Source organism: Jaculus jaculus, chromosome 8, assembly GCF_020740685.1.
Source record: "Jaculus jaculus isolate mJacJac1 chromosome 8, mJacJac1.mat.Y.cur, whole genome shotgun sequence".
Lineage (NCBI taxonomy): Eukaryota > Metazoa > Chordata > Mammalia > Rodentia > Dipodidae > Jaculus > Jaculus jaculus.
The window spans coordinates 100271873-100299297 of NC_059109.1; the positions used below are offsets into that span (position 1 = coordinate 100271873).

At 42.1% G+C, this 27425-nt stretch overlaps 2 protein-coding genes across 6 annotated transcripts in view; one reads left to right on the forward strand and one right to left on the reverse strand.

Moving 5' to 3' along the window:
• Nucleotides 1-7135, reverse strand: part of Dzank1 (double zinc ribbon and ankyrin repeat domains 1) — a 93454-nt gene extending 86319 nt beyond the window's left edge. For 3 of the 4 annotated variants that reach the window (XM_045157358.1, XM_045157359.1, XM_004668707.2), the window contains exons 1-2: nucleotides 6392-6538; nucleotides 3880-3996 (exon numbers count right to left, since the gene is read on the reverse strand). In XM_045157358.1, coding sequence (XP_045013293.1) covers nucleotides 3880-3988 — 109 coding nt within the window. In that variant the 5' untranslated portion in view covers nucleotides 3989-3996; nucleotides 6392-6538. Of the gene's footprint in view, nucleotides 1-3879; nucleotides 3997-6391; nucleotides 6539-7023 lie in introns of those variants that run through there. The other variant, XM_045157357.1, reaches the window with a different exon arrangement.
• A 47-nt stretch (nucleotides 7136-7182) lies between these two features.
• Nucleotides 7183-24109, forward strand: Polr3f (RNA polymerase III subunit F). Of its 2 annotated transcripts, none has more exons than XM_045157851.1 (9): nucleotides 7183-7600; nucleotides 8356-8473; nucleotides 14277-14344; nucleotides 15168-15235; nucleotides 17420-17532; nucleotides 19086-19229; nucleotides 19437-19544; nucleotides 21196-21387; nucleotides 23393-23536. In XM_045157851.1, the coding sequence occupies exons 1-9, from the start codon at nucleotides 7539-7541 to the stop codon at nucleotides 23468-23470; spliced, it is 951 nt and encodes a 316-aa protein (XP_045013786.1). In that variant the 5' UTR covers nucleotides 7183-7538; the 3' UTR covers nucleotides 23471-23536. The 2 variants fall into 2 exon arrangements, with proteins under 2 accessions (XP_045013786.1, XP_004668791.2); XM_004668734.2 differs by lacking the exon at nucleotides 23393-23536 and adding an exon at nucleotides 23671-24109 and having other exon boundaries at nucleotides 7184-7600.
• The last annotated feature ends 3316 nt before the right edge of the window (nucleotides 24110-27425 follow it).

Genomic DNA, 27425 nt, shown 5'->3' on the forward strand with positions numbered 1-27425 from the left:
TACAAATTTCAATGGCTAGAGGCCCTGGCATGCCAATTCTCTCTTTCTCTTTATCACAAACAAACAAACAAACAAATAAATTTTTTCTAAAGAAAGCCATAGCAGGGAACAAGGAAGCTCTTTATTATCAAGATCAGACAACAGCCAAGACATATGGTTAAGTGAAGGAAAAAAAAAAAGTGGAGCAGGATACCAAATGCCACCATTAGTGCCAAAAAAGGAAAAGACAAATAAGAATATGAACTACATGCTTGTATAGATACAATTTTTCAAAATATTGATTTATTTGCAAGCAGAGAGAGAGAGAAGAAGAGAGCAAATGGGTGTGTCAGGGCTTCTTGTTTCTGTACATGAACTCCAGACCCATGCACCACTTTGTGCATTTTGCTTTAGGTGGATACTGGGGAATCAAACCTGGGTCCTTTGGCTTCACAGGCAAAATACCTTAACTGCTAAGCCATCTCTCCAGCCCAAGATATTCCTATTTCATTTAGGTAAGAGGTATATTTCCTATAAAATGTTTTTTTCACATCCTTTGCTCATTGTTTTTACTGTCTTATTATTAGTGTATATTCACCATACAAAGTAGTGAGTGTCACTGTGACATTTTCATACACATGTATCATGCTCTTTATCTTCTTCGCCCTATTATCCTCTCGTCTCCCTTCTTGACTCCTACTAGTCCCCTTCCTCCTCCAAATAGTTCCTTCTCTACTTTCAAGCTTTTCCTTAAAGTCTACATTCTGCATATGAGAGAAAACGTGTTAATGCTTTTTTTTTCATTTTTTCAAGGTAGGGTATCATTCTGGACCAAGCAGACCTGGAACTCAGTCTATAGTCTCAGGTTGGCCTCGAACTCACAACAATCTTTGTACCTCTGTTTCCAAAGTGCTGGGATTAAAGGCCTATGCCACTATGTCAGGTTGGTATTATCTTGTTGAGTCCGGCTTGTTTACTTATTTTGATGATCCAGTTCATCCAGGTTCCTTTCCTTCCATTCCTCCTTCCTTCTTCTCTTTTTCTTTTCTTTTTTTTTTCAATGTAGGGTCTCACTGTCGCCCAGGCTGATCTGGAGTTCACTAGTCTCTAGCTGGCCTTGAACTCACGGCAATCCTTCTACTTCTGCCTCCCAAGTGCTGGGATTAAAGGCATATACCACCACACCCAGCAATCTGCAGGTACATGTACCATTTTGTGCATCTGGCTTTATGTGGTTATTGGGGAACTGAACTCAGATCATTAGGTTTTTCAGGCAAGTACCTTAACCACTGATCCATCTCTCCAAACCCAAATGTGTAGTCCAGGCTGGCCCCAAACTCCCTGGTCATTCTGCCTCTACCTCTTCAGCAATTTTCTACTGGCATGTGTTACCACCAACAGGCCTCGTGTTTTTTATTTATTAATTTTGCCATGCTGAAGACTGAACCCAGAACCATGGGCATGATAGGCAAGTATTTACTAAGAGCCTTACTTCTTCTAATAGTTATAGGTCTATATATTTAAATTTTTGTTTTGGGTTGTGAATTAAAAATATTTATTATTTTTATTTATGTGTTTGTATATGGGTATACCTGGGTCTCTTGCCCCGACAAAAAAATGTCTGATGTATGTGCAACTTTTTGGATCCAGTGTGAGTGCTAGGAAACAGAACCCTGGCCAGCAGGCTTTTTAAGCAAGCACTTCTAACCATTGAGTCATCTTCCTAGGCCCTTGGTTTGTGAGGTTTAAAACTGATATTAGCCTCTAAGATAAAGGAGGATATGTAGCTAATTCTTAGTTGGAATTCTTGGTCTAAGAGGCCTAAGGTCTAAGAGGTCACAGTGAAAATTCAGATAAGTAGTATGCATATATTTAAGCTATTACAACTTTTAAAATTGGAATGCAATTTTTTTTCATGGTCATATGTGTGGACATATGTGTGTGGTGTCCAGAGGTCAACATGTAATATCTTCCTCAATCATTCTCCAACTTATTTTTTAAGACGGGGTCTCAAAACTGGAGCTCACCAGTTCAGCTACAAACTAGGATACAAGTCCTGGGCATCCTTCTACCTGTCTCCCCAGGGCTGAGATTACCAACATGCGCTGTCATACCTGGCTTTTATGTGGGTTCTGGGTTCAAAACTCAGGTCCTCATGCTTGCACAGCAAGCACTTCACCAACTGAACTGTCCCCAAGTCCCTAAAAGTACTTTGAGAAAAATATTTGTTCATATGTTTATCTATGAAACTTCTATGTTGATTACATATATGTTCACAAATACTCACATATAAATATATTTAAGAGTTTGAAGAGTGTTACCAGGAAATATATATTGTTTTATTTTTGTTATAGTGTTCTTTTAGTATAGGCAAAACTGTGTCTCATATATACCTTACATATACCAATTCAGCATAGTAATTCATATATACCAATATACACCAACTCATTTAATCCGCACAATGGCCACACATGGTAGAAATGGTTATCCCAATCCTATCATGAGGACAGTGAGATTCAAAGACTAAGTAATGTGTCCAAGGTCATTAGGAATTGTCAAACTAGGACTTAACCTCTAACCTTTCACACCAGAAAACACTATATTTACTGGACGAATTTATTATTCCAATAAAGAGATGAACTGCTAGGAAACACTGGGGAAGCAACTGAACATCTTACCTTGGCTAAGGTTAGTCAAGACAGTATCCTAGCTACATTTCTTTATAAATACAAATTTAAACTGGGCATGGTGGTGAATGCCTTTAATCCCATCACTTGGGAAACAGGGCTAGGAGGATTGCTGTGAAATCGAAGCCACCCTGAATTCCAGGTCAGCCTGGACCAGAGTGAGACCCTACCTCGAAAAACCAAAAACAAGCAAGCAAACAAACAAAAAACAAATACAAATTTAAGTAAAGAGACCCTCAAACCAGGCATAACGATGTATGCTTGAAATTTCAGCATTTGGGAGGCTGAGACAGGAGGGTTGCTACAAGTTCAAACGCAGCCTGCCTATACAGTGAAGTTCTGTCTCAAAAAAAAAAAAAAAAGCCAGCACGTGGGAGGCAGAGGTAGGAGGATTGCTGCAATTTCCAGGCCATCCTGAGACTATATAGTTAATTCTAGGTCAGCCTGAGCTACAGTGAAACCCTACCTCAAAAAAAAAAAAAACCAACAAACATATATACATTTATACATACCACTCTACAAACTATGAAAGATCTACACTGTTGGGAATACTGACAAATTTTTAAAGCCCTGATTACAGAAAATACATAAGAATAAATTTGCAACCACATGGACAGAGTGTGGTAGTGTTATATTAAACAATTTCAGCTGCTCCGGAGGGTGCACATACAGAAAAGCAGAGAGATTAGAGGAGATAAACCACCCCTCACATGTCAGTCAAGGCCCAGGAGAAACCACAGAGGATGTGGGGAGACAAGCAAAAGTGCTGCTTCTATGGTAAGCCTGACAATCAGCACTACAGTGAAGGAGACAGACCCTGAGGATACTCAACACGTACCAAAGCAGAGATCCAGAGGCTCCTAAGAGCTCATCACTGAAGCAGTCTTAAAACACACCCACCAAAGGTCAGGAAATTTTAAGGAAGAGAGGGTGGAAAGACTGTAAGCCACAGGTTGGGATGTCATGCCCAGAGGCACTACCTCCCCCGCCAAACTGACTACTATTCCCACAGTGTATAACCCACAACCCCATGGGGAATACCAGCAACCCCATTGAGGAGGCTTCCTGCGGAATGGGGGCAAGCAGGAGGGAAAATATTGTACCAACACATGATGGATCCATACAAAATATGTTCTTAATTTTAAAAAAGGAATAAAAAGAAAAGCTAATGAAATGTAAATGAAAACCAATTTCAAATACATGTGATTCCTACCGGATTTCATTTCCAAAAATGTGTTGTTATCAATTTCATGGTTTGCTTTTCCAGGCTGAGGCACTCGCAGTGGAATGATCTGAGGGGCACACACTGAGCCAGCAGTCATATTCTCTCCTTACATTAAAAAAAGAAAAACCTTAGATTAGGCCTGGTGTGATGGCTCATACCTTTAATCCCAGCACTTGGGAGGCTGAGATAAGAGGGTCACTAGGATTTACGTGGGTTTTAGTTTCATATCAGCCTGGGCTAGAGTGAGACCCTGTCTCAAAAACAAAGAAAAACACCCTTATTAAAAAAATCATGAACAAATATCTGAACCCCAAAACTAGAGTGCACTTCACTTAAATACAGAAAGCCAGTAAAACCTAAAGAGAATCTCATTAATATAGCACTGTGGTGGTTTGAATGTAAATGTACCCCCATGGCCTCAACTATTTGTATTTTATTTAAATATATACTTTTAATGTTATTTGTTTGAGATAGACACAGAGAAAATGGGCGTACCAGGGCCTCTAGTCACTGCAAACAAACTCCAGATACATGTGCCACCGCATGCATCTGGCTTATGCGGGTTCTGGGGAATGGAACCTGGAATGGCTTCACAGGCAAGCACCTTAATCACTAAGCCATCTGCCTTTTATTTTATTTTACTTTTTAATTTTTATTTTATTTTTCAAGGTAAGGTCTCCCTCTAGCCCAGGCTGACTTGGAATTCACTATGTAGTCTCAGGGTGGCCTTGAACTCACAGCGATCCTCCTATCTCTACCTACCACATCCTGGGATTAAAGGCATGCACCACTATGCCCCTCTGCCTCAAGTATTTTTGGTAAGCTTCCTATTTGGTCTCCATCTGGTGGAGTCTTAGAGGTGGAGCATTGCTATAGAAAGTGTATTGCTGGGGAGCCAGGCATAGTAGCTCACACCTTCAATTCCAGTACTCAGGAGGCACAGGTAGGAGGATCTCTGTAAGTTCGAGGCCAGAATGAGACTACATAGTGAATTCCAGGTCAGGCTAGGCTACAGCAAGATCCTGCCCCCAAAATCAAAAAAGAATGTGTATTGCTGGGGGCTGGTTCTTGAGTCCAGCCTTGCTGTTCAGAGCCAAATCATGATACTAGCTGTTCTCTCTTTCTGCTGTGGATATGTGATGAGGTGAGCTAGCGTTCTCAGCTATGATGATGCTTTCCTTTGAAACTATAAACCTGAAATAAACCCTTTCCTCCCATAAGCTGTGTCTAGTTGGGTGCTTTGTATCAGCAATAAGAAGGTAACTATTACACACCTACTGACACTGCTCTGTTTTATTTGTTTGGGGGAGAGAGAGAGAATGGCCAGAACTTCTAGCCACTGCAAATGAACTCCAGATGCATGTGCCACCTTGTGCATCTGGCTTTATATGGATACTAGGGAACTGGTCCTTAGGCTATGCAGGCAAGCGTCTTAACCTCTAAGTCATCTCTCCAGTTCCATTGCTCCATTTTGAAATGAAATGATCATTACATCTCAGCTGTGCACATTTGCTGTTGAGGTCATGCACTAGAAATTCACATAGACACTTTTATGTCTGAGAAAAGAGCACAAATGAATCAGATGGAAGAATAGAGTTGCTTTAAAAGAGTAGATTAACTGAATAAGATAGAATAATGCTCTGGCCTCAGCTCCCTTAGGATCATTATCACTCTCTTCTGCCTACAGCTCATTTTCATTCTCTCTCTCCTTCCTTCCCTCCCGCAATCCCTCAGGGCAAGTCATCACAAAGGGGAAACAGAAGTAACTGTGTATGTAACAAAAAATAATTTAAATTCAAGTCCTTGAGGAAATATCTAGGTACATGGTCTTACTTTTGTCACCACAGCAGTTTTTGTATTTGAAAGCTGCAAAGACATTTGGAAAAACTAATGAGCATCATTTTCAGTGGTGAGGAAGGTGGCATGGACATAAATAGTGAGCAACAAACACAAACTTTGTATCCTACCTGCTGTACTTTAAATAATTAACTACCAGGAAGAACAGCTTATGGACCCTTTTGGAGGGTCATCTTTAATATATAGGTTTCAGGAGGGGAAAAAAATCTAACCCTCAATACAGTAGAGTAACCATCGACATCTTCTGTCATCTTTTCAAATTTCAATGACTATAGCTATATAACGAGTCAACTACAACCTATGTATTAATTCAACTTTTATAGTCTACCTTCGGCATTCTTGTTTTTATTATTCACAATTTTACATGCATTATAATAAACTTTATGTTTGTGTGGTTGAGCATTGGAGCTAGCTCTACAGTTTCTTTCTTTTTTTTTTTTTAGTATTGGTTATAGTTTCTGATAATGTAGCTCTGGACATCTCTATGGTTTGGTTTGGCATATCTTATCCTGGAAAGTGGGATAACTAAATTTAAGCAGTGAATAGTTACAAATAGAGGGCCAGGAGACCGCAGGTGCTGGTAGAATAGAACGTGATCCTACAGAGCCAAGGTTGGACGTGGAGGGAGAAGAAAAATACTTACACTTTCAAGAGCCAATAAGAATAAATACAGTTGAGGGCTGGAGAGATGGCTTAGCGGTTAAAGCGCTTGCCTGTGAAGCTTAAGGTCCAGGTTCGATTATCCAGGTCCCACATAAACCAGATTCACAAGGTGGCGCAAGCGTCTGGAGTTCATTTGCAGTAGCTAGAGGCTCTGTCGTGCCCATTCTGTCCCTCCCTATCTCTAATAAAATAAGTTTAAAAAAAAATCAGAAAAAAACAGTTAAAAAAATAAGTTCTAAGTAAACACTGTTGAAGAAAGAATAATTTGTGCGCGGTTAACTATTAGCTGCCCTCGCGAGGCTGGGATGACTTCACGCGGAGGGCATCGATGGGGAAGGCCGGATGTCTAGCTTCAAAGGGCCGGGTGCAGGCAGTGTCACCCCAACATCCAGCCCCTGGACGACCTCCTCGCTGCCCGCACGAACCCGCGTCCCGTCCCGTCCCGTCCTTGTGGGACAGCCAGAGAAGCCTGCGGGCCTTGGGCTGGAGTGAGGGAGGCTCTTCTCCTCCGGTCCCTCCTTGGGCGTCTAGGACTCACATCTCGACTCCCCCCTCCACACACATACAAGAACCTCTACCACAAACGGGGGGAGGGGAGGGTCGGCCTCTCACCTTCTTGCCAGCTCCTTCCCTGCCGCAGTGGGTTACCACAGACGCTACGGGCCGCGCCCCGCCCACTGGGAGCCGCGCAGATGATTGGCGAGGAAACCGGCTTCCTAGCAACCAGCCCCGCCCCTGCCGCTGGACGCCGACGCCGGTACCCGCCTGACGCTACTCCTCCAGCGGGATCCTGCGGTATCCTGCGGTAGGCGTCCGCGAATATGCCTTCACAGAGGTTGGAAGGTTCTAAAAGTTGGCGCCCATGTTCAGCATGAGGGAAACGGGCCTGTCATCGTGAAGGCAGTTACATTCTGGACAACAATGATCACGACAGACCGTCGCGGCGGTGCTGAGGGAGGCGGAGCAGGCACGGCTTGGACGCCTCAGGCCGACCGGCAAGGAAAGGCCCAGATGCCACCTGAGAAAGAAGGCCCCCGGCTTCGGCCCGGCGCTGCGCTCGGGTTTCCTGGAAGTTCACGCTAGCTTCCCTCGGCGAGGTTTGCGCCGGGTCGGCGAACGGTGCCGTCATGGCAGAGGTGAAGGTGAAGGTGCAGCCGCCCGACGCGGATCCGGTGGAAATAGAAAACAGGTAAACCAGCGAGGTGGGGCTCCAGACTGCAGATCGCCGGGGCCGGGCAGCTGCGGTCCTGTCCCAAGAGTCCTGGGTAGAGAGCCCGAGTAGGTTGAAGGAACACCCCCGAGAAAGTGATTGTGGGGTTCTGGATGCCCCTCACCCCGAGCCGGGATCTGACAGCTTCCGACAGTGTGCAGCTGTTTCGGAAGTGATGATGCTCTTCGAACGTGAAGGCAGCCAATGGCCTGCGAAGGGACCTGTGTTTACCCCGTGGTACCTCGGGGGCACATTCGAATATAAGATTGCTGTTACCACTAAAGGAGCGCCCATCACAGAACGTTCGGGAGAACTCAGGCTTCCGTTTGTAATTACGAAGCAACATTAAGCCAAGTGGTTTCAGTGAGTCTCCTAATGTCTCTCCCAACTTACATGCACTAGCATGGTTCCTGCTGTTTCTAGGTTACCAGAGAGACCCCAACTTTCACAAACTTATGAAAAGCACGTTTATCAACTCTAAAATAACATTTTATTTGTTTGGACGAGATAATTCCGCAGACAGGCCCTAGGGTATGGTAACTTGTCATGACAGAATTTTGTTTCTCACAAGTGTCCACATGTGCCTTCTGCTTACAGATTTAATGGCTCAACTTTGTTTCACTTGTTCCATCGGAGAACATTGAAATCCCTGGTATAATATTTAATTCTTCTGTTTGTACCCCCTCACTGCTTTTGAAGCAAGCATAAATCATTATTAATATCTTTGTTTTTAGAATTATAGAATTATGCCACCAGTTCCCTCATGGAATCACAGATCAAGTAATTCAGAATGAAATGCCTCATATAGAAGCCCAGCAACGGGCAGTGGCCATCAATAGACTACTGTCGATGGTAAGGTGAATCCAGCTACTTCATATGATTTCTTTTTTTTTTTTTTTTTTTTTTGTTTTTGTTTTTTTGGTTTTTCGAGGTAGGGTCTCACTGTAGCCCAGGCTGACCTGGAATTCACTATGGAGTCTCACGGTGGCCTCGAACTTATGGCAATCCTCCTACCTCTGCCTCCTGAGTGCTGGGATTAAAGGCGTGTGCCACCACGCCCGGCTCATATGATTTCTTATATGATTGTCTTTGCTTCCTGATACGTAGTTGTCATGGTTAACTTTTTCATCTTGACTGGGAGATGGAAGTCCTAAATATTGTTTGCTGCACATTGTTTCTGGAATGTTATGCAACGGGGTAGCATTGGAATTGGTGAACTGAGTAAAGCAGGTGGCCCTCCCCAGTGTGAGTGGGAACCATCCAGTGGACAGTCTAAATAGGACAAAATGGTGGTGGGGGGGGTCATTGAATTTACTCTGGGTCCTCTTGACATAAAAGGTGTCATTTTTCTGCTTTTGGCACTCTTGGTTCTCAGGCCTTCAGATCCTAACTTGGGTCTACACCATTGGCTCTAAGACTTATGCCTCAGATCTATACCACTGATGTTACTGGGAATTTAGCTTGCAAGAGGCAGATTATTTATGGAACTTCTCACTCTACTTACTCATATGAACTAGTCCCTTATAATAAATCTCATTTCTAGTGAACTTACTGGTTCTTTTTTTTCTGAAAAACCCCAACTAATGCACTAGCTGCAAAATCAGAAAGTGTGTTCATTGTGACTAATGGTTGTAAACCAGGAAGGAGCCAGCTTAGACTGGGTGAAATGAAGGGAGAGGTAATTGTGCACCATTCGACAAGATAGGAAATTGTATTTATTTGTATTTGCTATTTGTATTTGAATGTGCTAGCATTTTTCAACTAATTGATACAAAAAGGCACATAGGCATAGCCTCACCTTTTTTTGCTTCCAGTTGCCAGTATTGGCCATTTCCTATAAATATCACTCCTCTCAAATCTTCTGAGATTCCTCACGCAGCCTGTTCGTTGGATATCATTCTCCACAATGGCACACAGAGTTTTTCAATAGTTGGAAAGGAAGAAGTCCATTTGAGCACCTTTGGGAGAAAGTGCAGCCTCAGCCCACAGACGTTACAGCAGGATTTTTGTTGTTGTTGTTTCTGCTGGGGTTTTTTGTTTTGTTTTTTCAAGGTAGGGCCTCACTTTAGCCCAGGCTGACCTGGAATTCACTGTGTAATATCAGGGTGGCCTCAAACTCACATCGATCTGCCTACTTCTACCTCTTGAGTACAGAGATTAAAAGTGTGTGCTACCACATCCACCTTTTTTACAGTGGGGTTTTTCAGTGAAGCCTTTCTGCCTGCTCCTACATGTTCTGCCTTTTTTCTGTGAAGTTAATAAAATATCCTTTAGGCTCTGTTGGATATCTGGTTTCTGTTATAACTATTCAAATCTCACCATTATTTACTTATTCAAGAGAGAGAGAAAGAGGCAGAGAGGGAGAGAATAGGTGTGCCAGTGTCTCTAGCCATTGCAACAAACTCCAGATGCATGTGCCACCTTGTGTATCTGTCTTATGTGGGTTCTGGGGAATTGAACCTGGGTCCTTAGGCTTCACAGGCAAGAAACTTAACCATTAACTCATTTCTCCAGCCCAAATCTTGTTATTTTAACAAGAAGCAGCCATGAACAATGACACATAAACAAGTGGGTATGTCTGTTTTCAATTAAACTTTATTGAGAAAAAAAAAAAAGCAATGGATTCGATTGCTGATCTAAAGTAATTCCAGGAAGGATTGAGGAAGGGATTCTGGAAAGTTGTGGTAGTTGTTCTCCGAGTTTCCTCTCAGTATTTTCTTTCCTAACTGAAGATAATTCTTGGAATCACCCTGTCTTTTACCAGCTCTGTTCTTGTCACCCATTGGCAGTCCTAATGGTTTCAGGCTTTAGACAGCGTTAGAGCTGCTGAGGATTTTGAGCAAAGGTATGACTGCTAGTAAATCACTAAATGTTGCTGAATTTATCTCTTACACAGTGCTAAAATTATTACCCCCCTCAATCCCCAATCTCCATTCCTGCCACAGCCTATCTGCAAGCTCTTTGGTTTTCTTCCCAGCACTATTGCAGTACTGCCCTGACTGACTTCCCTGACTATCTGCCTCAGAGCAGCCAACCTCATCTGTCTTAAGTACAAGTTATTCTTGTACCCCAAAATATGTCAAAACTAGAGATTTAAGGCCACACTCCTAGGTTTATCACAGTGAGCTCTTCACTTCATGTCTTCCACCACTACCTCAGAAGTTAGGTTTCAGGCTAGAGAGATAGATGGCTTAGCAGTTAAGGCATTTGCCTGCAAAGCCAAAGGACCTGAGTTCAATTCCTCAGGGCCTATGTAAGCCAGATGCACAAGTTAACACATGCATCTGGAGTTAATTTGCAGTGGCTAAAGGTCCTGGTGCAAGAAGTTAGGGTTTTTTGTTTGTTTGTTTTGTTTTTAATTTTTATTAGCATTTTCCATGATTATAAAAAAAATCCCATGGTAATTCCCTCCTTCCCCCCTCCCACACTTTCCCCTTTGAAATTCCATTCTCCATCATATTTCCTAACCATCACAATCATTGTACTTACATATATACAATATCAACTTATTAAGTACCCTCCTCTCTTCCTTTCTCTTCCCTTTATGTCTCCTTTTTAACTTACTGGCCTCTGCTACTAAGTATTTTCATTCTCACGCAGAAGCCCAATAAGAAGTTAGGTTTTAATGGAAACGTTTTTGTTGTCCTACCACAGTATGCTATTTCTTCATGCCTTGGATCATGCTGTTAGAGGGCCTGTCTCTTTCTTCATAGACTAATTCCTTTATTATTATTTATTTTATTGTTGTTTGTTTATTTATTTGATAGAGAAAGAGGGGGAGAGAGAGAGAATGGGCGCACCAGGGCCTCCAGCCACTGCAAATGAATTCCAGATGCATGCACCGCCTTGTGCATCTGGCTAACATGGGTCCTGGGGAATCGGACAAGGGTCCTTTGGCTTTGCAGGCAAACACCTTAACTGCCAAGCCAACCCTCCAGCTCAACTAATTCCTTTTTATTCCTTAGGACTCGGCTCTGCCTCTATCCCCTGGAAGCCACCCAGAGTTCCTGCTTAGTCCACAGTCTTTTTCTTGAGTATCTAGCCACCCTTACTTCTCTATTTTTTTCTTATTTTTTAATATTTTTATTTATTTGCAAGCAGAGAGAGATAGAAGAGACAGAGAATAAGCATGCCAGAACCTCCAGCCCCTGCAAATAAACTTCATATACATGCACCACTTTGTGCATATGGCTTTACATGGGCACTGGGGAATTAAACCCTGGTTGTTAGGCTTCGCAGGCAAATGTCTTCACTGCTGAGCCATCTCCCCAGTCCCCTTGCTTCTTTCTGTCTTTTATTTTTAAAAATTTTTGTTTATTTTTATTTATTTGAGAGAGAAAGAGGCAAATAGAGAGAGAGAATGGGTGCGCCAGGGCCTCCAGCCACTGTAGACGAACTCCAGACACGTGCACTCCCTTGTGCATCTGGCTAACGTGGGTGCTGGGGAATTGAGCCTCGAACCTGGGTCCTTAGGCTTCACAGGCAAGAGCTTAGCCATCTCTCCAGCCCCCCTTACTTCTTTCTTAATGCCAGCCAGCTAGTATTGAATTAGCTGTGTGTTTGCTTTTTAGGATGTGTTTGTCAGCAGTAGAGCAGTTGCCTGGCACACATGATGCCCTGGATTCAGCTCCAGGACTGCAACAACAGACAGAAATTATGTTTGTTCCTAAGAGCACCGATAGCAATACCTGGCACATCCCAGGTGTTCAGTCAGTGTACAGGCTGAATAGATGACAGGAGGGAGCCTCTCAATAGAGCTTTATGATCCCACCTTGCCATTTGGTATGGCTACGGAGAGGAGGAAGGGACAGTGTGGAAGTTGATCTAGTATGTACGCTTGTTTTCCAGTCTCAGCACATAGGAACAGTGCCCCTTTTCAGCCACTGTCTCCTAGAACTGTCACAAGTCTAATGACACATGCATCCAGATTTCCCCAAATGTTAGACCCAAGGCAATTCAGAAGCATTACAAGCATACTTTATCTTAATTTTGTTTCATTATATAATACCACCACTGTAGGCCTTTTGTTTACTGGTTGACCTTTCTGCCTACTTTTCATATAACACAAGAAAAATGCATATCAATAAATGTCAGCTGGAGGGATGGCTTAGTGGTTAAGGTGTTTGCCTGCAAAACCAAGGACCCAGGTTTGATACCCCAGGACCCACGTTAGCCAGATGCACAAGGGGTCACATGTATCTGGAGTTCATTTGCAGTGGCTGGAAGCCCTGGTGAACCCATTTTCTCTCTGTTTTTCTCTCTCTCTCTGCCTCTTTCTTGTCTGTTGCTATCAAATAAGTAAGTAAAAATAAAAACAAAAAAGTTGTTCTCATTTAAAAAAACATAAATATAATTTTAAAAAATAATAAAACTGCTTCTAAAAATTTTTTTTTGCACTGATCAAATAACCAAACCAGGATCTAAATTATTTTGGGATAAATGGTTAATTTTTTAAAAAATACATTGTATGTGGGGGCGTGGGAAATGGTTCAGTGGGTAATAGTGCTTGTTGTGCAAGTGTGAAGACCTGAGAAAGTTTTAGAACACATATATTTGATCCTCAGCACCCATATAAAAAGTTAGGTGGAAGCTGGAAAGATGACTCGGTGGTTTAAGGGGCTTTCCAGCAAAGCCAAAGGACCCAGATTTGATTCCATAGTACTCACATAAAACCAGATGCGCAAGGTAGCATATGGATCAAAGGCCCTGGCGTGCCCATTCTGTCTCTTTCTCTCTGTCTCTCAAATAAATAGATTAAGTAAAATATTTTTTAAAAAAGTTAAGTGAGGGCTGGAGAGATGGCTTAGCGGTTAAGCACTTGCCTGTGAAGCCTAAGGACTCCAGTTCAAGGCTCGATTCTGCAGGACCCACATTAGCCAGATGCACAAGGGGGCCCATGCACCTGGAGTTCATTTGCAGTGGCTGGAGGCCCTGGTACACCCATTTTCTTATAGTTAAGTGAGGCTCGAGAGATTGCTCAGCAGTTAAAGGCACTTGCTAGCAAAGCCTGACAGCCCAGGCTCTATTCGCTAGTACCCATATGAGACCAGATGCACAAAGTGGCACATGCATTTAGAGCTCACTTACAATGGCAAAAGACACTGGTGTGCCCATTCCCCTCTCATTCTTTCTCCCTCTCTTCTTGCAAGTAAAATTCATAAAAGTCTTTTTTAAAAAATAGGTGTTGCCACACATGCTTTTAACCTCAGTCCTGTGAGAAGCAGAGACAAAAGAATCACTGGGAATCACAAGTCAGCAATACGACCTCAAATGGCAGCTTCAGGTTCAGTGAGAGATGCCATCTCAAGTAAAAAACAGGAAGATACCTGGTGCTCTCCTGTGACCTCCACACACCTTCCTGGGCATGTACATGTGCCCACTTGTCCATATATTGCACACATACATCAAACCACACTGTGGTACACACACTAAAAACATTTGAAAAATGACTAAATATAATAAGATAAAAATAATAATTCATTATATGTAGTGTGTAGGCAAAAACTGAAGACTCAAGGTGAAGAACTGACAAATGTGGGATAGAATATTTTAGCCTGTATTATAAAAACATTAAAGAACATATTAACACTTATCATTGGAAGTGACATATCTCCAAAATAATTGACTACTGTTTTCCATTTTACTAAAACTTTAGGGTCAGTTGGATCTCTTAAGGAGTAATACAGGCCTTTTATATAGAATAAAGGATTCTCAGAATGCTGGGTAAGTAAGCATCTATATGTTTTTTCAAATTACTACAAAAGTAATGTATGTGTTAGAAAAAAAAAAGCTAATAAAACAATGGGTGTGGTAGTGTACACTGGTAAACTCAGCACTTGGGAAGTGAAGGCAGGAAGATCATGAGTGCAAGGCCATCCTCAGCTGCATAGAGTTCAGGGTGATCCTGGGCTACACAAACCCTTGTTTCAAAAAACTACATTTGTAAAACTATATTTAAAACAGGACTAAAACAAAACAAAAAGGCTTACAACATTACATAATGTGGTGGCACAAACCTACACTTCCAGCATTTGGGAGGCTGAGCAGGAGAACTATGAGTTGGAGGCCAGTTTGAACATTACAGAACACTGCCCCACACAAACAAAACAGCATAGTGTAAACCTGTCCTGCACATCATCCCTGCTTTCTGTCATATATTCCTTTTCCTAGAGTAACTGCTCTTTCAGTTATTTGGTGTATATTCCTTCTAGATATATTTAAATATTCATTGATGATTATATATTTATATATAATCTCTTTTCTTTCTTTTTTCCTTTTTCTTATAACAAAACTGGGATCATGCTATCCATACTGCTTTGTAACTTGTTTTTTTCACTTACTGTATCTTGGACATCTTTTCATGTTGGTACATACAGCTCTGTCTCATTCTTTTTAAGGTAAGCCCTTGTTTTGGTAAATGAGTGTGATGACCTTGCCTGCCAATTAGCTAGTCATGTAGATTATTATTAGATAGCCCACACCCTTTCTTTGTTTCTTTTTTCCTTTCTTACTTTGTTTTTTTAAATTCTTCTCTATTGCTCTACAGTAAAATGAAGGGATCAGATAACCAGGAAAAATTGGTCTATCAGATCATAGAGGACGCAGGAAATAAAGGTAAGCTGAGAAGGATGAAGCAGAAGACTGTCTTTGGGGCCCAGGTCTACCCCATAATGTTAGTGGAGATTCTTTGTAGAGTGATTCTTTTTTGTTGTTGTTGTTTATTTTTATTTATTTATTTGAGTGTGACAGAGAAAGAGGCAGAGAGAGAGAGAGGGAGGGAGGAAGAGAAAGATTAGGCGCACCAGGGCCTCCAGCCAGTGAAAACGAGCTCCATATGTATGTGCCACCTTGTGCCTCTGTACTGGGGAATTAAGCTTTGAACCAGGGTCCTTAGGCTTCGCAGACAAGCGCGTAACCGCTAAGCCATCTCTCCAGCCCCGATTCTTTTTTTTTTTTTTTAAGTTTTGGGATGTGTTGTTTTTGTTTACCTACAAGGCTGCTGCTGTGGATCAGACCCAGGGTCTTTGCACATGCTGGATAAGCGCACTGTATCATGGAGGTGTGACCCCACAATTATAACAGAAGTATCACGCAATAATCCATCAGTCCATGAAATGGATGACCCAATTACCTCCCACAGGTCTCATCTTTCAAATATAATTAGCATATAGTTTTGAGCCTTGAATTTTCAACACTTGAAATTTGAGGGAAAAACTACCATGTGTGGTGGCACACATTTGTAATGCCTGCACTCAGGATGCTCGGGCAGGAGTTCATGACCAGCTTCGGCACCATAACAGGCTTGAGTCTGGCCTAAGCTGTCTAGTGAAATCCTATCTCAAAAGCAAACAAAACAGGGATGAGGAGATGGTTCCATGGGCCCTTGCCATGCAAGCATGAGCATCTGGGAGAGCCTACATTCCTAAGTTTGATCCCCACAGTTGCATTTTTAAAAAAATATGTTTTAATTTTTTTTTTTTTTTTTTTTGAGAGAGAGAGAATGGGCATGCCAGGGCCCTCTAGCTGCTGCAAACAACCTTCATACTCATGCATCACCTTACATGACTTCTGGGGAATTGAACCTGGGTCCTTTGTCTTCAAAGGCAAGCATCTTAACCATTAAGCCATCTCTCCAGCCTCCCACACACAAAAAAAATAAAAATAAAAATAAAAAGTTCTGCTTGGAGTAGACTCAAGAGAATCACAGGCTCACTGGGCAGTAGCACCAGGTTCAATGAGAAAGTCTCAAGAAAACAACATAGGAGAGCAGAGGAAAAGGGCACCTGATGTTCTCCGGCCTGTGCATACATGCGCACAGAGGACACTTGCACATATCTTATGTACTATACAAACAGACACACCAAAAAATGAAACTGTTGCCAAATTGAAATTGCTGTGCTTTAGCATCTGTTTCAGTCATTAATTAGTTTGAAAAAGTCTGGTGTAATCAATCTGAAATTATTTTATATGTTAACATTCCAAAAAGTCATTCTTTTAAAAAAATTTACAGAGATGGCTCAGTTGTTAAAGGCACTTGCTTGCAGAACGTGATGGTGAGTGCTGGCTTTCTGTGAGTGCTGGGCTCCGCACTCCAGGTTTCATGCTTGCATGGCAAGCACTTCACCCCTGAACAGTCTCCCCGGCCCTACTTTTGCTTCTTTATCTAAAAGTTTGTATCTTTAGGTTCTTAAATTTCCTAAAACACAGTATGCAGAATCTCTTCAACACTTTGCTGTCAGCTTTATTTTGTAGTTTAGTAACAGAAACAAAAGTCCTTAAACAGGACTGGAGAGATGGGATAGCGGTTAAGGCATCTGCCTGCAAAGCCAAAGGACCTCAGTTCAATTCCCCAGGGCCCATGTAAGCCAGATGCACAGGTGACGCGTATATCTGGAGTTCATTTGCAGTGGCTGGAGGCCTCAGCATGCCCATTCTCTCCCTCCCTCTCTCTCTCTGTCTGCCTCTTTCTCTTGCTCTTTCAAATAAATTTTTTTTTAATATTTTTTAAAATTTTTTATTTATTTATTTGAGAGCAACAGACACAGAGAGAAAGACAGATAGCAGGAGAGAGAGAGAATGGGCGCACCAGGGCTTCCAGCCTCTGCAAATGAACTCCAGACACGTGCGCCCCCTTGTGCATCTGGCTAACGTGGGACCTGGGGAACCAAGCCTCGAACTGGGGTCCTTAGGCTTCACAGGCAAGCGCTTAACCGCTAAGCCATCTCTCCAGCCCATAAAGTAATTCTTTTAAAAAATCTAGAAACACTGTAGTTCAACTTATACTTTACTTTTTTACAGGAATATGGAGCAGAGATATTCGATACAAAAGTAACTTGCCATTAACAGAAATCAACAAAATTCTAAAGAATTTGGAAAGTAAAAAGCTCATCAAAGCTGTGAAGTCTGTGGCAGTAAGTAGTTTTGTCTTTCTTCTCCCCAAATTCACTTACATACCATTCCTGCTGTATTGTCAAGCACTTACATACCATTCCTAGTGTGCTATCAAGCACTTATATTGTTCCTAGTGTCCCGTCAAGATTTTATTCTTTGATGTATGTTGCAATTTAGAATAGTCAGAACAAGCCAAGCATTTTAGCTCCTGTTGGCCTGGCTTGGAGGTGCTGCTGTCCACTTCTGTCTTGCCCTCTTAACCAACCACTCCAAACTTTAGAACTGTGCTCTGTAGAAAAGAAATTTTGAAGCTGGTGTGGTGGTGCACACCTTTAATCCCAGCACTCAAGAGGCAGAAGTAGGAAGATTGCCTAAGGTTGAGGTCACCCTGAGACTACAAAGTGAATTCTAGGTCATCCTGGGGTAGAGTGAGACCCTACCTAGGAAAATAAATAAATTTAAAAAAAAAAAGAAAAATTTTGGAACTTTGAACACTTTATAGTTCTCATGTATGAAATGATTTACTGTGTCCTAGCATGTTAGCTTTCTCACTGCACAGGTATCTATGGGGTGCTTGGGATGTGCCAAATACTGCTCTGGATACTTGAGACACATTAAGAGCAAATCATAGAGAGATCCCTACCCTGGTGGTGTATCTCTTACAGTACATTTGTGTTTTCTCTTCTTCACCTCAAACTGGAAGATTCAGTGATAAAAAGAAATGAGCGGTCATAGTGGAAGAAGCCACTCTGTAAAGGCTACACACTATGATTCCAAGTAGATGACATTAGAGAAAAGGCAAAACTATACGGATGGTAAAAAGATAAGTGGTTACCAAGTCCTGGGAGTGTGGTGGTAGGGAAGTGGAACAGAGTGAAGCACAGGTATGTTCAGGGCAGCAGAACCATTATGTCTAACAGGTATTATGCATGTCTAGAAACCAAAGAAGTGGTCAGCACAAAGAGCAGTCTTGATGTGCACTTCGGTTTGGTTTGATCTGTTTTGTGAGAGAGCTCTGGCACTATAGCCCAGACCGATCTTGAACTCTGGACCCTACTGCCTTAGCCTCCCAGGTGCTGGAATTACCAATGTGAGCCACCCTGCCCAGCCATGGCACAACTTTTTACAGTCATTTAGGAATTGGGATGCTAGGGTGGAATGCAGAATGTAATAAAAGAAACAAATGTGTTACAGAGTATAAGAAACAGTGTCACAGTAGGGGAGTGGAGGAAGAGGTCCAACCTGAGTGCCTTTAGAAATGAGTGGTGTTTGTAAAACTGAAGGCAAGGAAAATGTACCTAAGCCGTGTGCTTGAGCTGAGCATCCTGGTCAGTCATTCTGGTCCAGCTCTACATAATGTACCAGTATGCACATGTGTTGCGTGGTGGGGTGGTGCTGGCTGAAGTACAGTTCTGACACAGGAAGGCACACGCCCCGCCCACCCAACTTGTGTCACCAGACACAGCTTACTCTCTGCAATAATTCTGAAAGTATTCTAAATAGAAGCTTTACTTTTAAAAGTTTAGTTCTGGGAATGATTATAAAAACATGAACTGTTCAAATTCTTTCCCAGGCCTCCAAAAAGAAAGTCTATATGCTATATAACCTGCAGCCAGACCGCTCTGTGACCGGAGGAGCCTGGTACAGTGATCAAGATTTTGAATCTGAATTTGTTGAGGTGCTTAACCAACAGTGTTTCAAGTTCCTACAAACCAAGGTGAGGCATAATTGAAGAAACGTCATCACCACCACCCCCCTTTAAAAAAATTACTTTATGAAAGATAATTTTATATATCATAAGATTTAAAGTAATTGAAATTGGTAATTTTGATGAAACAAAATATATTGTTGGTTTGACTCTAACTTGCATTTGGAAGGCACTAATTAGCCTTCTTACTTAGGTCTCTTGCTTCAACCCTGACAGGCAGAAACAGCACGAGAAAGTAAACAGAATCCAATGATTCAGAGAAATAGTTCGTTTGCTTCGTCACATGAAGTATGGAAATACATCTGCGAGTTGGGGATCAGTAAGGTCAGGACTTTTTTTTCTTCTGTTGCCATATGACGTGTATTCTTCATTGTAAGGCTTACAGTTGATCCAAGCCAACTTGACCCAGGCATCTTCTCAAAAAGGGGTTATGGGCATTCTGCAGAACCCACTGTCCTAAGCCTTGGGCAAAGGAGGTCATTGCCTCCTGACTCTAGCAGAATTGTTCTTGAGTTTGGGACATTGAGCAGCAGATTGCAGGCCTGGTGGTGCATTTCACCACCCAAAGTCAAAACTTCTCATGAGGACATGAGTTTGATCTCCAGTACCCATGTGAAATGCTGGGTGTGGCAGCGTGCACATGTCATCCCAGTGCTGGGATGGCAGAGACAGAATCCCAGGAGCTCACTGGCTAGCCAATCGAGCTTAATTAGTGAGATCCAGGCCAATGAGAGACCTTATGGGTAAAAGAAGTGGATGGTGCTGTCACCTGAGACTGTCCTCTGGATTCCATATGCAAGTAAACATGTCATACACACCCACACAATACAAGTACACATACACAGTGCACATACACACACACACATACACACACAAAAAGAAATCTGTTCTGAGCATGTGTGCAAAATGTTGGTCCCAACATTAGGTGTTGTTTATTGCTACTTATGTAAGTGGTATCATCAGTACCCTGTTGAAGACCTTTACCTGAGGATGCTGGTGCTTTTCATTATCAGCAAAGAAGCCAGTGGCACTTGGACTTTTCATTTTCATTTCCTGAGCCCCAGGATTCATATTTATAAAGAACTAGAACTTTGGATTATTTTGTCATCATTGTTGTTATTTGATGTCTATAGTTTTCTGCTCAAGCAAAATCTCTATGAAATTCTTAAGGGATTTGTTTTTAAGATTTTTTTGTTGTTGTTCACATTTATTTATTTCAGAGGAACAGAGAGAGAGAATGGGCGCACCAGGGCCTCCAGCCATTGCAAATGAACTCCAGATACATGTGCCACCTTGTGCATCTGGCTTACGTGGGTCCTGGGGAATCAATCCTCAAACCTGGGCCCTTAGGCTTCACAGACAAGCACTTAACTGCTAAGCCATCTCTGCAGCTCTTGCTTTTGGTCTTGGTTTTTCGAGGTAGAATTTCACTGTAGCCCAGGCTGACCTGGAATTCATTATGTCATCTCAGGGTGGCCTCAAACTCATGGTGATCCTCCTACCTCTGCCTCCCAAGTGCTGGGATTAAAGGCGTGTGCTAGCATACCTGGCTATCTTTTTGTTTGTTTCATCATTGTGCTTTTGTGTGAGGGTTCCTATGGTTTGAACCCAGGGTGCCTCTTAGACAAGTATTCTACCACCATGCTCTGTCTTCAGAAGCCCCCTTTTGCTGTTTGTTGTTGTATCTCCTCTATGTTCCAAAGAAATATATTATAAGACTTCAGACTTTTTCTGGAATTGATGAAAAAACATCAATAGCAAATAGTACAAGGCCAGACTTCTTTCTGTTCCTAGCATTTCAGTGGTTCTTGCTAACTTGAACCATTGTTACCCTCTTTGTGCTTTTCATTACTCCCCTCCAGCACAGAGCTTCTCATGTCACTGAGCAGTTGTGACCCCCTGCTGTTCATAAGACCCTCTCCAAAAGGAGGTTTCTTGACCCTTATGCATGCTTTCTAATGAGACCCTTCTTTAGGTAGAATTATCCATGGAGGACATTGAGACCATCTTGAATACACTCATTTATGATGGAAAAGTGGAGATGACTATCATTGCTGCGAAAGAAGGCACAGTTGGCAGTGTGGATGGACATATGAAACTGTACAGGGCAGTCAACCCAATCCTCCCACCTGCAGGCTTGATCCGGGCACCCTGTGGACTCTGTCCAGTAAGTGAAAGCTGCTTCCCTTTGCCTTTGTACCACCACCAGCTGCAGATACCACTTAGAGAATCAGAGTGAGCACACCCGCTTTCCTACCCTTAGGGGTGACCAAGAGCTCCTCAAACCTCCATGGTCCCTTAATGAAGACCTTTAATGAACATATCTTTTTTTTTTTTGGTTTATTTTTATTTATTTATTTATTTGAGAGTGACAGAGAGAGAGAGGCAGAAAGCAAGAGAGAGAATGGGCACACCAGGGCTTCCAGCCACTGCGAAGGAACTCCAGACACATGTGCCCCCTTGTGCATCTGGCTAACGTGGGTCCTGGGGAATTGAGCCTCGAATCAAGGTCCTTGGGCTTCACAGGCAAGCGCTTAACCGCTAAGCCATCTCTGCAGCCCAAATGAACATATCTTATCTTGCATCTTGTTTTTGGAATAACCAGGTTAAGGATATGCAATTTCTGTTCTTGGCTCTGACATAAACACTTTATTATTATTATTTATTTTGAGAGAGAGAGAGAGAGAGAGAATAGGTGCACCACAGCCTTCAGCTGTTGCAAATGAACTCCAGACACGGGTGCCTCTGCACATGTGCAGCATTGCACACTTGTGTCACTACATCTGTGTATGTGGGACCTGGAGATTCAAACAAGACTTCTTAGGCTTTGCAGGCATGTGCTTTCACCACTAAGCCATCTTGCCAGCCTTTCTTTTTCTTGAGCTAGTGTCTCGCTGTAGCCCAGGCTGACCTGGAATTCACTGTGTTAGGCTCAGGGTGGCCTTGCATTCAGTGATCGCCTACCTTGCCTCCCAAGTGCTAGGATTAAAGTTGCTTGCCACCACGCCTGGCCCCACAAACACTTTTTGATGTGAACTAAGTAAGGAGGAAGATGAGGGCTGGAGAGATGGCTTAGCAGTTAAGCGCTTGCCGAGAAGCCTAAGGACCCCAGTTTGAGGCTCAATTCTCCAGGACCCACGTTCGCCAGATGCACAAGGGGGTGCATGCGTCTGGAGTTCATTTGCAGTGGCTGGAGGCCCTGGCGTGCCCATTCTCTCTCTCTCTCTATCTGCCTCTTTCTCTTTCACTCTCAAATAAATAAATAAACAAAAAAAAAATTTTTAAAGGAGGAAGATGAGAAATGTTGTGGGCCAAGCATATTGTAATGACTTTCCTATGTGGTCTCATGTAATCCTCTTCATATTCTTGGAGTGTTCTTTCCCCTGTAGTGAAGGAACATAGGCAACCAGAGAGACTCTCCCAGTCCTGTGGCATTTGGGTTCGTGGGTCACTGCCAGATTTCATTGCACTTAACTGTACTACTCAGCTCTCTGACCCCTAAAGGCTAAGAAATTCTATGTAGTGTCCTTTGCAAACATGAAACGTTTGTGTTTTCAAAATTAAGTCATTCATATGTGTAGGACTTCCATCCTGTACTCCTCTGTGCTAGCTGCTGATAGCCTTTTTTTAAAAATTATTTATTTATTTATTTGAGAGCAACAGACACAGAGAGGACAGATAGAGGGAGAGAGAGAGAATGGGCACGCCAGGGCTTCCAGCCTCTGCAAATGAACTCCAGACGCGTGCGCCCCCTTGTGCATCTGGCTAACGTGGGTCCTGGGGAACCGAGCCTCGAACCGGGGTCCTTAGGCTTCACAGGCAAGCGCTTAACCGCTAAGCCATCTCTCCAGCCCTGCTGATAGCCTTTTACCCAGCGTGCAAGTGAGCAGTCACTTTTATGCTGTATTAAAAAGCCTCCAATTAAGCTGGGCATGGCGGCACACGCCTTTAATCTCAGCACTCGGGAGGCAGAGGTAGGAGGATCACCATGATTTCAAGGTCATCCTGAGACTACATAGAGAATTCCAAGTCACCCTGGGCTAGAGCAATACCCTCCCTCAAAAAAATAAAATAAAATAAAATAAAAAAATAAATACTGTTCTAAGTAAATGGGGTCTGGGTATTTTAAAACTTCAATTAGAACTTAAAAACTGTTTTGATTTTTCTTTAAGGTTTTTGATGATTGCCATGAAGGTGGTGAGATTTCACCACCTAATTGTATTTACATGACTGAGAGGCTCAAATTTTAATAGGAGAGCTATGAACTTTACTGACAGTTGGCAAATGGAGTCATTTTGAGAGCAAATAATTCATGATAGAACACCAAACTTCCTTGGAAACATACTTCAAAAGACCAAAATAAATAACTAAATACTGTTCTAAGTTAATGGGATTTGGGTATTTTAAAACTTCAATTAGAACTTAAAAACTGTTTTGATTTTTTTTAAAGGTTTTTGATGATTGCCATGAAGGTGGTGAGATTTCACCATCTAATTGTATTTACATGACTGAGTGGCTTGAATTTTAATAAGAGAGCTGTGAACTTTACTGACAGTTGGCAAGTGGCGTTGTTTTGAGAGCAAATAACTCATGATAGAACACCAAACTTCCTTGGAAGCATACTTCACAGCAATGGATATGGACCTGCTACTATGAAGATATATTTATTCATGAAGATTAAATTTATAGTCAACACAATATCAGAGATATAAGTTTAATATTGAAATCTGTTCTTCAGTAAATAAAATACTTTGAAGCTGTGGGAGACTGCATCTCTTGAATTTCTCAAGACTTGATGGTTCAAGGACAAAAAAGGCAACAAGCTTGTATTTACCAAGGACCACAGTAATGGCTGGAGAATAAAGATGTTGACTTTGTTACTTTGGAAATGTTTTATGTTGGGTGCATTACTTTTTCTGTTTCCTACTTTCTTGGTTTCGTTGAAAAGAAATTGGAAGTGGTACAGGTAGGAATAACTAAGGTACAGGAATGTATGCAAACTTGGGGCATGACTGGGTGAGTGTGAAAAATCCCTAAAATTTCTTTCTACGCCATTGATTCCTTTTCACATCATCATTATTTTTTTCTGAAGATTATGCTCCCATACTTACTTCAGTCTCAATTGTTAATGTCTAAGAAACGTTTTCAGCACATTAATTACTATTTTCATCCTAAGGAGGATTTTCACCATTCCTTTGTTGGTAAGTCAGAAACTTGCTAGTTTTCTCCAAGTTCTGATTTATTGTCTACAATGTTTGTGATGTTGCCCAACCCCAGAACCAAATTCAAGTATTGAAATCTACTCCCTTATGTGTTGGATGTGGAGGTGAGACCTTTGGAAGGTGACAGATCATTAAAGTAGAATCCTCATGAATGGAATTAGTGCCCTTACAAAGGAGATCCAAAGAGCTGTATTGCCCCTTCTGTCAGTTGAGAACACAGGGAGCAGAACCAGGAAGTAGGCCCTCATCAGACATCCAATCTACCAGTGCCTTGATCTTGAGCCTCCTAGCTTCCAGAATCATGGGAAGTGGGTTTTTTTTAATTTATTTAATTTTTTTTGTTTATTTTTATTTACTTGAAAGCAACAGGCACAGAGAGAAAGAGACAGACAGAGAATGGGCGCGCCAGGGCCTCCAGCCACTGCAAACAAACTCCAGACGCATGTGCCCCCTTGTGCATCTAGCTAACGTGGGTCCTGGGGAATTGAGCCTGGAACTGGGATCCTTAGGCTTCACGGCAAGCGCTTAACCGCTAAGCCATCTCTCCAGTCCCAAAGTGTTTGTTCTTGATAAACCACCATTCTATGGTATTTTGTTATAGCAGACAGAAAGACTAAGGACTAAGGGCATTACTATGGGGTATTTTTTATAATCATGGAAGTTGTTAATAAAAAAAACTTTGAAAAAATAATTTAAAAAAAAGAGGGCCAGCTTCCTCCACCATTATGGAACTTCCACTTTTTCTGTAATTTCTGGAAATAATTTCCATTCCTCTTATTAAAACAAACAAACAAAAAAGAATATTATTTTTGCTGGGTGTGGTGGCACACACCTTTAATCCCAGCACTCGGGAGGCAGAGGTGGGAGGATCACTGAGTTCGAGGTCAGCCTGGAACTATATAGTGTGAGTTCCAAGTCAGCATGGGCTAGAGTGAGATCCTACCTTGAAAATAACAACAACAAAATCTCAGTGCTGGAAAGATTGCTCAGTGGTTAAGGTGCTTGCTTGCTTAACAACCTAGGCTCAGTTACCCATTACCCATGTAAAGCCACATGCACAAAGTTGTCACATGCATCTTCTGCATTGTTTACAGAAGCAAGATGCCCTAGTGTGTCCATTCCCTCCCTCTCTCTATCCTTGCAATTAAAAAACAAACAAATAAGCAAACATTATTTTAAAAGTTACTAGGGTTGGAGAGATGGCTTAACAGTTAAGGCATTTGCCTACAAAGCCAAAGGATCCTGGTTTGATTCTCCAGGACCCACGTAAGCCAGATGCACAAGGGGGCACATGCATCTGGAGTTCATTTGCAGAGGCTAGAGGCTCTGGTGCACACACTCTCTCCCTCTTTCTCTCTCTCAAATAAATAAATAAAATATATTTAAAAAATAATAAATTTTTTAATGAACAGGTGTAATGTGTTAATGTATTACTAAGTTGTCAAATAAATTGTTTTAAATCTTATTTTAAGTATGAAAGTAATGTCTGTGCGGTAAGAAGTCCGTACCCCCCTAAGTGGACAAAATGCAATATTGGGAGGTCCCTCACACTATAGGGACCAAATTCTCACCCTTCAAATAAGAGCAGTTTGGAATCTTTCTTGACTTCTTTGTCTAATATTTAGAAACCAAAAAGCCATCAAGCCAAAGCAGTGGTTTTGCATCCAACTCAGGTTCTATGATATTTAAGTGTGAACTCATGGGAAGTTGTCTGAAGCAATACTTAGGCACCACAGTAGCCAAAACAGGTTGAGAAATGAGAAAGGGGCTGTTTTATGGGGTTTTTGTTTGTTTCTGTTTGTTTTTTCAAGGTAGGGTCTCACTCTAGCCCAGGATGACCTGGAATTCACTAGTCTCAGGGTGACCTCGAACTCATGGTGATCCTCCTACCTCTGCTTCTCGAGTGCTGGGATCAAAGGCATTGCCATCATGCCCGGCTCCAGGAAAGGGGCTTTTTAAAAATAGGATCCAATATGTAATTACAATGATTGTAATGGGGAGGTAATATGATGGAGAATGGAATTTCAAATGGGAAAGTGTGGGGGTGGGGAGGGAGGGAATTACCATGGCATATATTCTATAATCATGGAAAATGTTAATAAAAATTAAAAAAAATAGGATCCAAATACATTACATACATGAGTGAAACCGTAATAATGAAAACATTTTTTTACATGTATTTCATTTATTTTTGTTGTTGTTGTTTGAAGTAGAGTCTCACTAGCACAGACTGACCTGGATCTCACTCTGTAGTCTAGGCTGGCCTTGAACTCATAATGATCCTCCTACCTCTGCATCTCCTGTGCTGGTATTAAAGGTGTGCACAACTACACCCAGCTTATTTTGTATATCTAACATATGCTAATATATTAGAACTCATGGGCTGGAAAAATGGCTTAGCAATTAAGGCACTTGCTTGCCAAACCTAAGGACCCAGGTTTGATTCTTCAGATCCCCATGTAAGCCAGATGCAGAAGGTAGCTGTGATGGTTAAGTTTGTGTCAACTTGATCTGTTTAGAAATCCACATACATTCCTCATAAATGGATCACCTAGGTTGCTTCCAGGAAGGATTAACTAAAGGAGGAATCCTTCCCACTGAGTGGGTGGCCCCTGGTGGGGGGGCGGAGGCTTTATCTAAAGAAGCTCTGGGAAGGAAAGTATCCCTTCCTCCTACCTGGCTGCTTTCCAGGGTGGACTGAAGAGCAGTGTCTCTCCAGGCCTTCAGTGCCGGATTAGGTCTGCTGAGGCATCCCGCCTCGTGGACTGAGCAGCTACAGGTTTCTTGACTCAGGCCTGCAACCTGCTACTGTTGAACTGCCATAAACTAATCCAATAAATTCCCTTTTAATACAATTCATTCTATTGGTTCTGTTCCTCCAGAGAACCCTGACTAATACAGTAGCACATGCATCTGGGGTTCAGGAGCTAAAGGCCCTGGAACACCCATTTTCTCCCTCTCTCTTCTGTCTAAAACTTAAAAA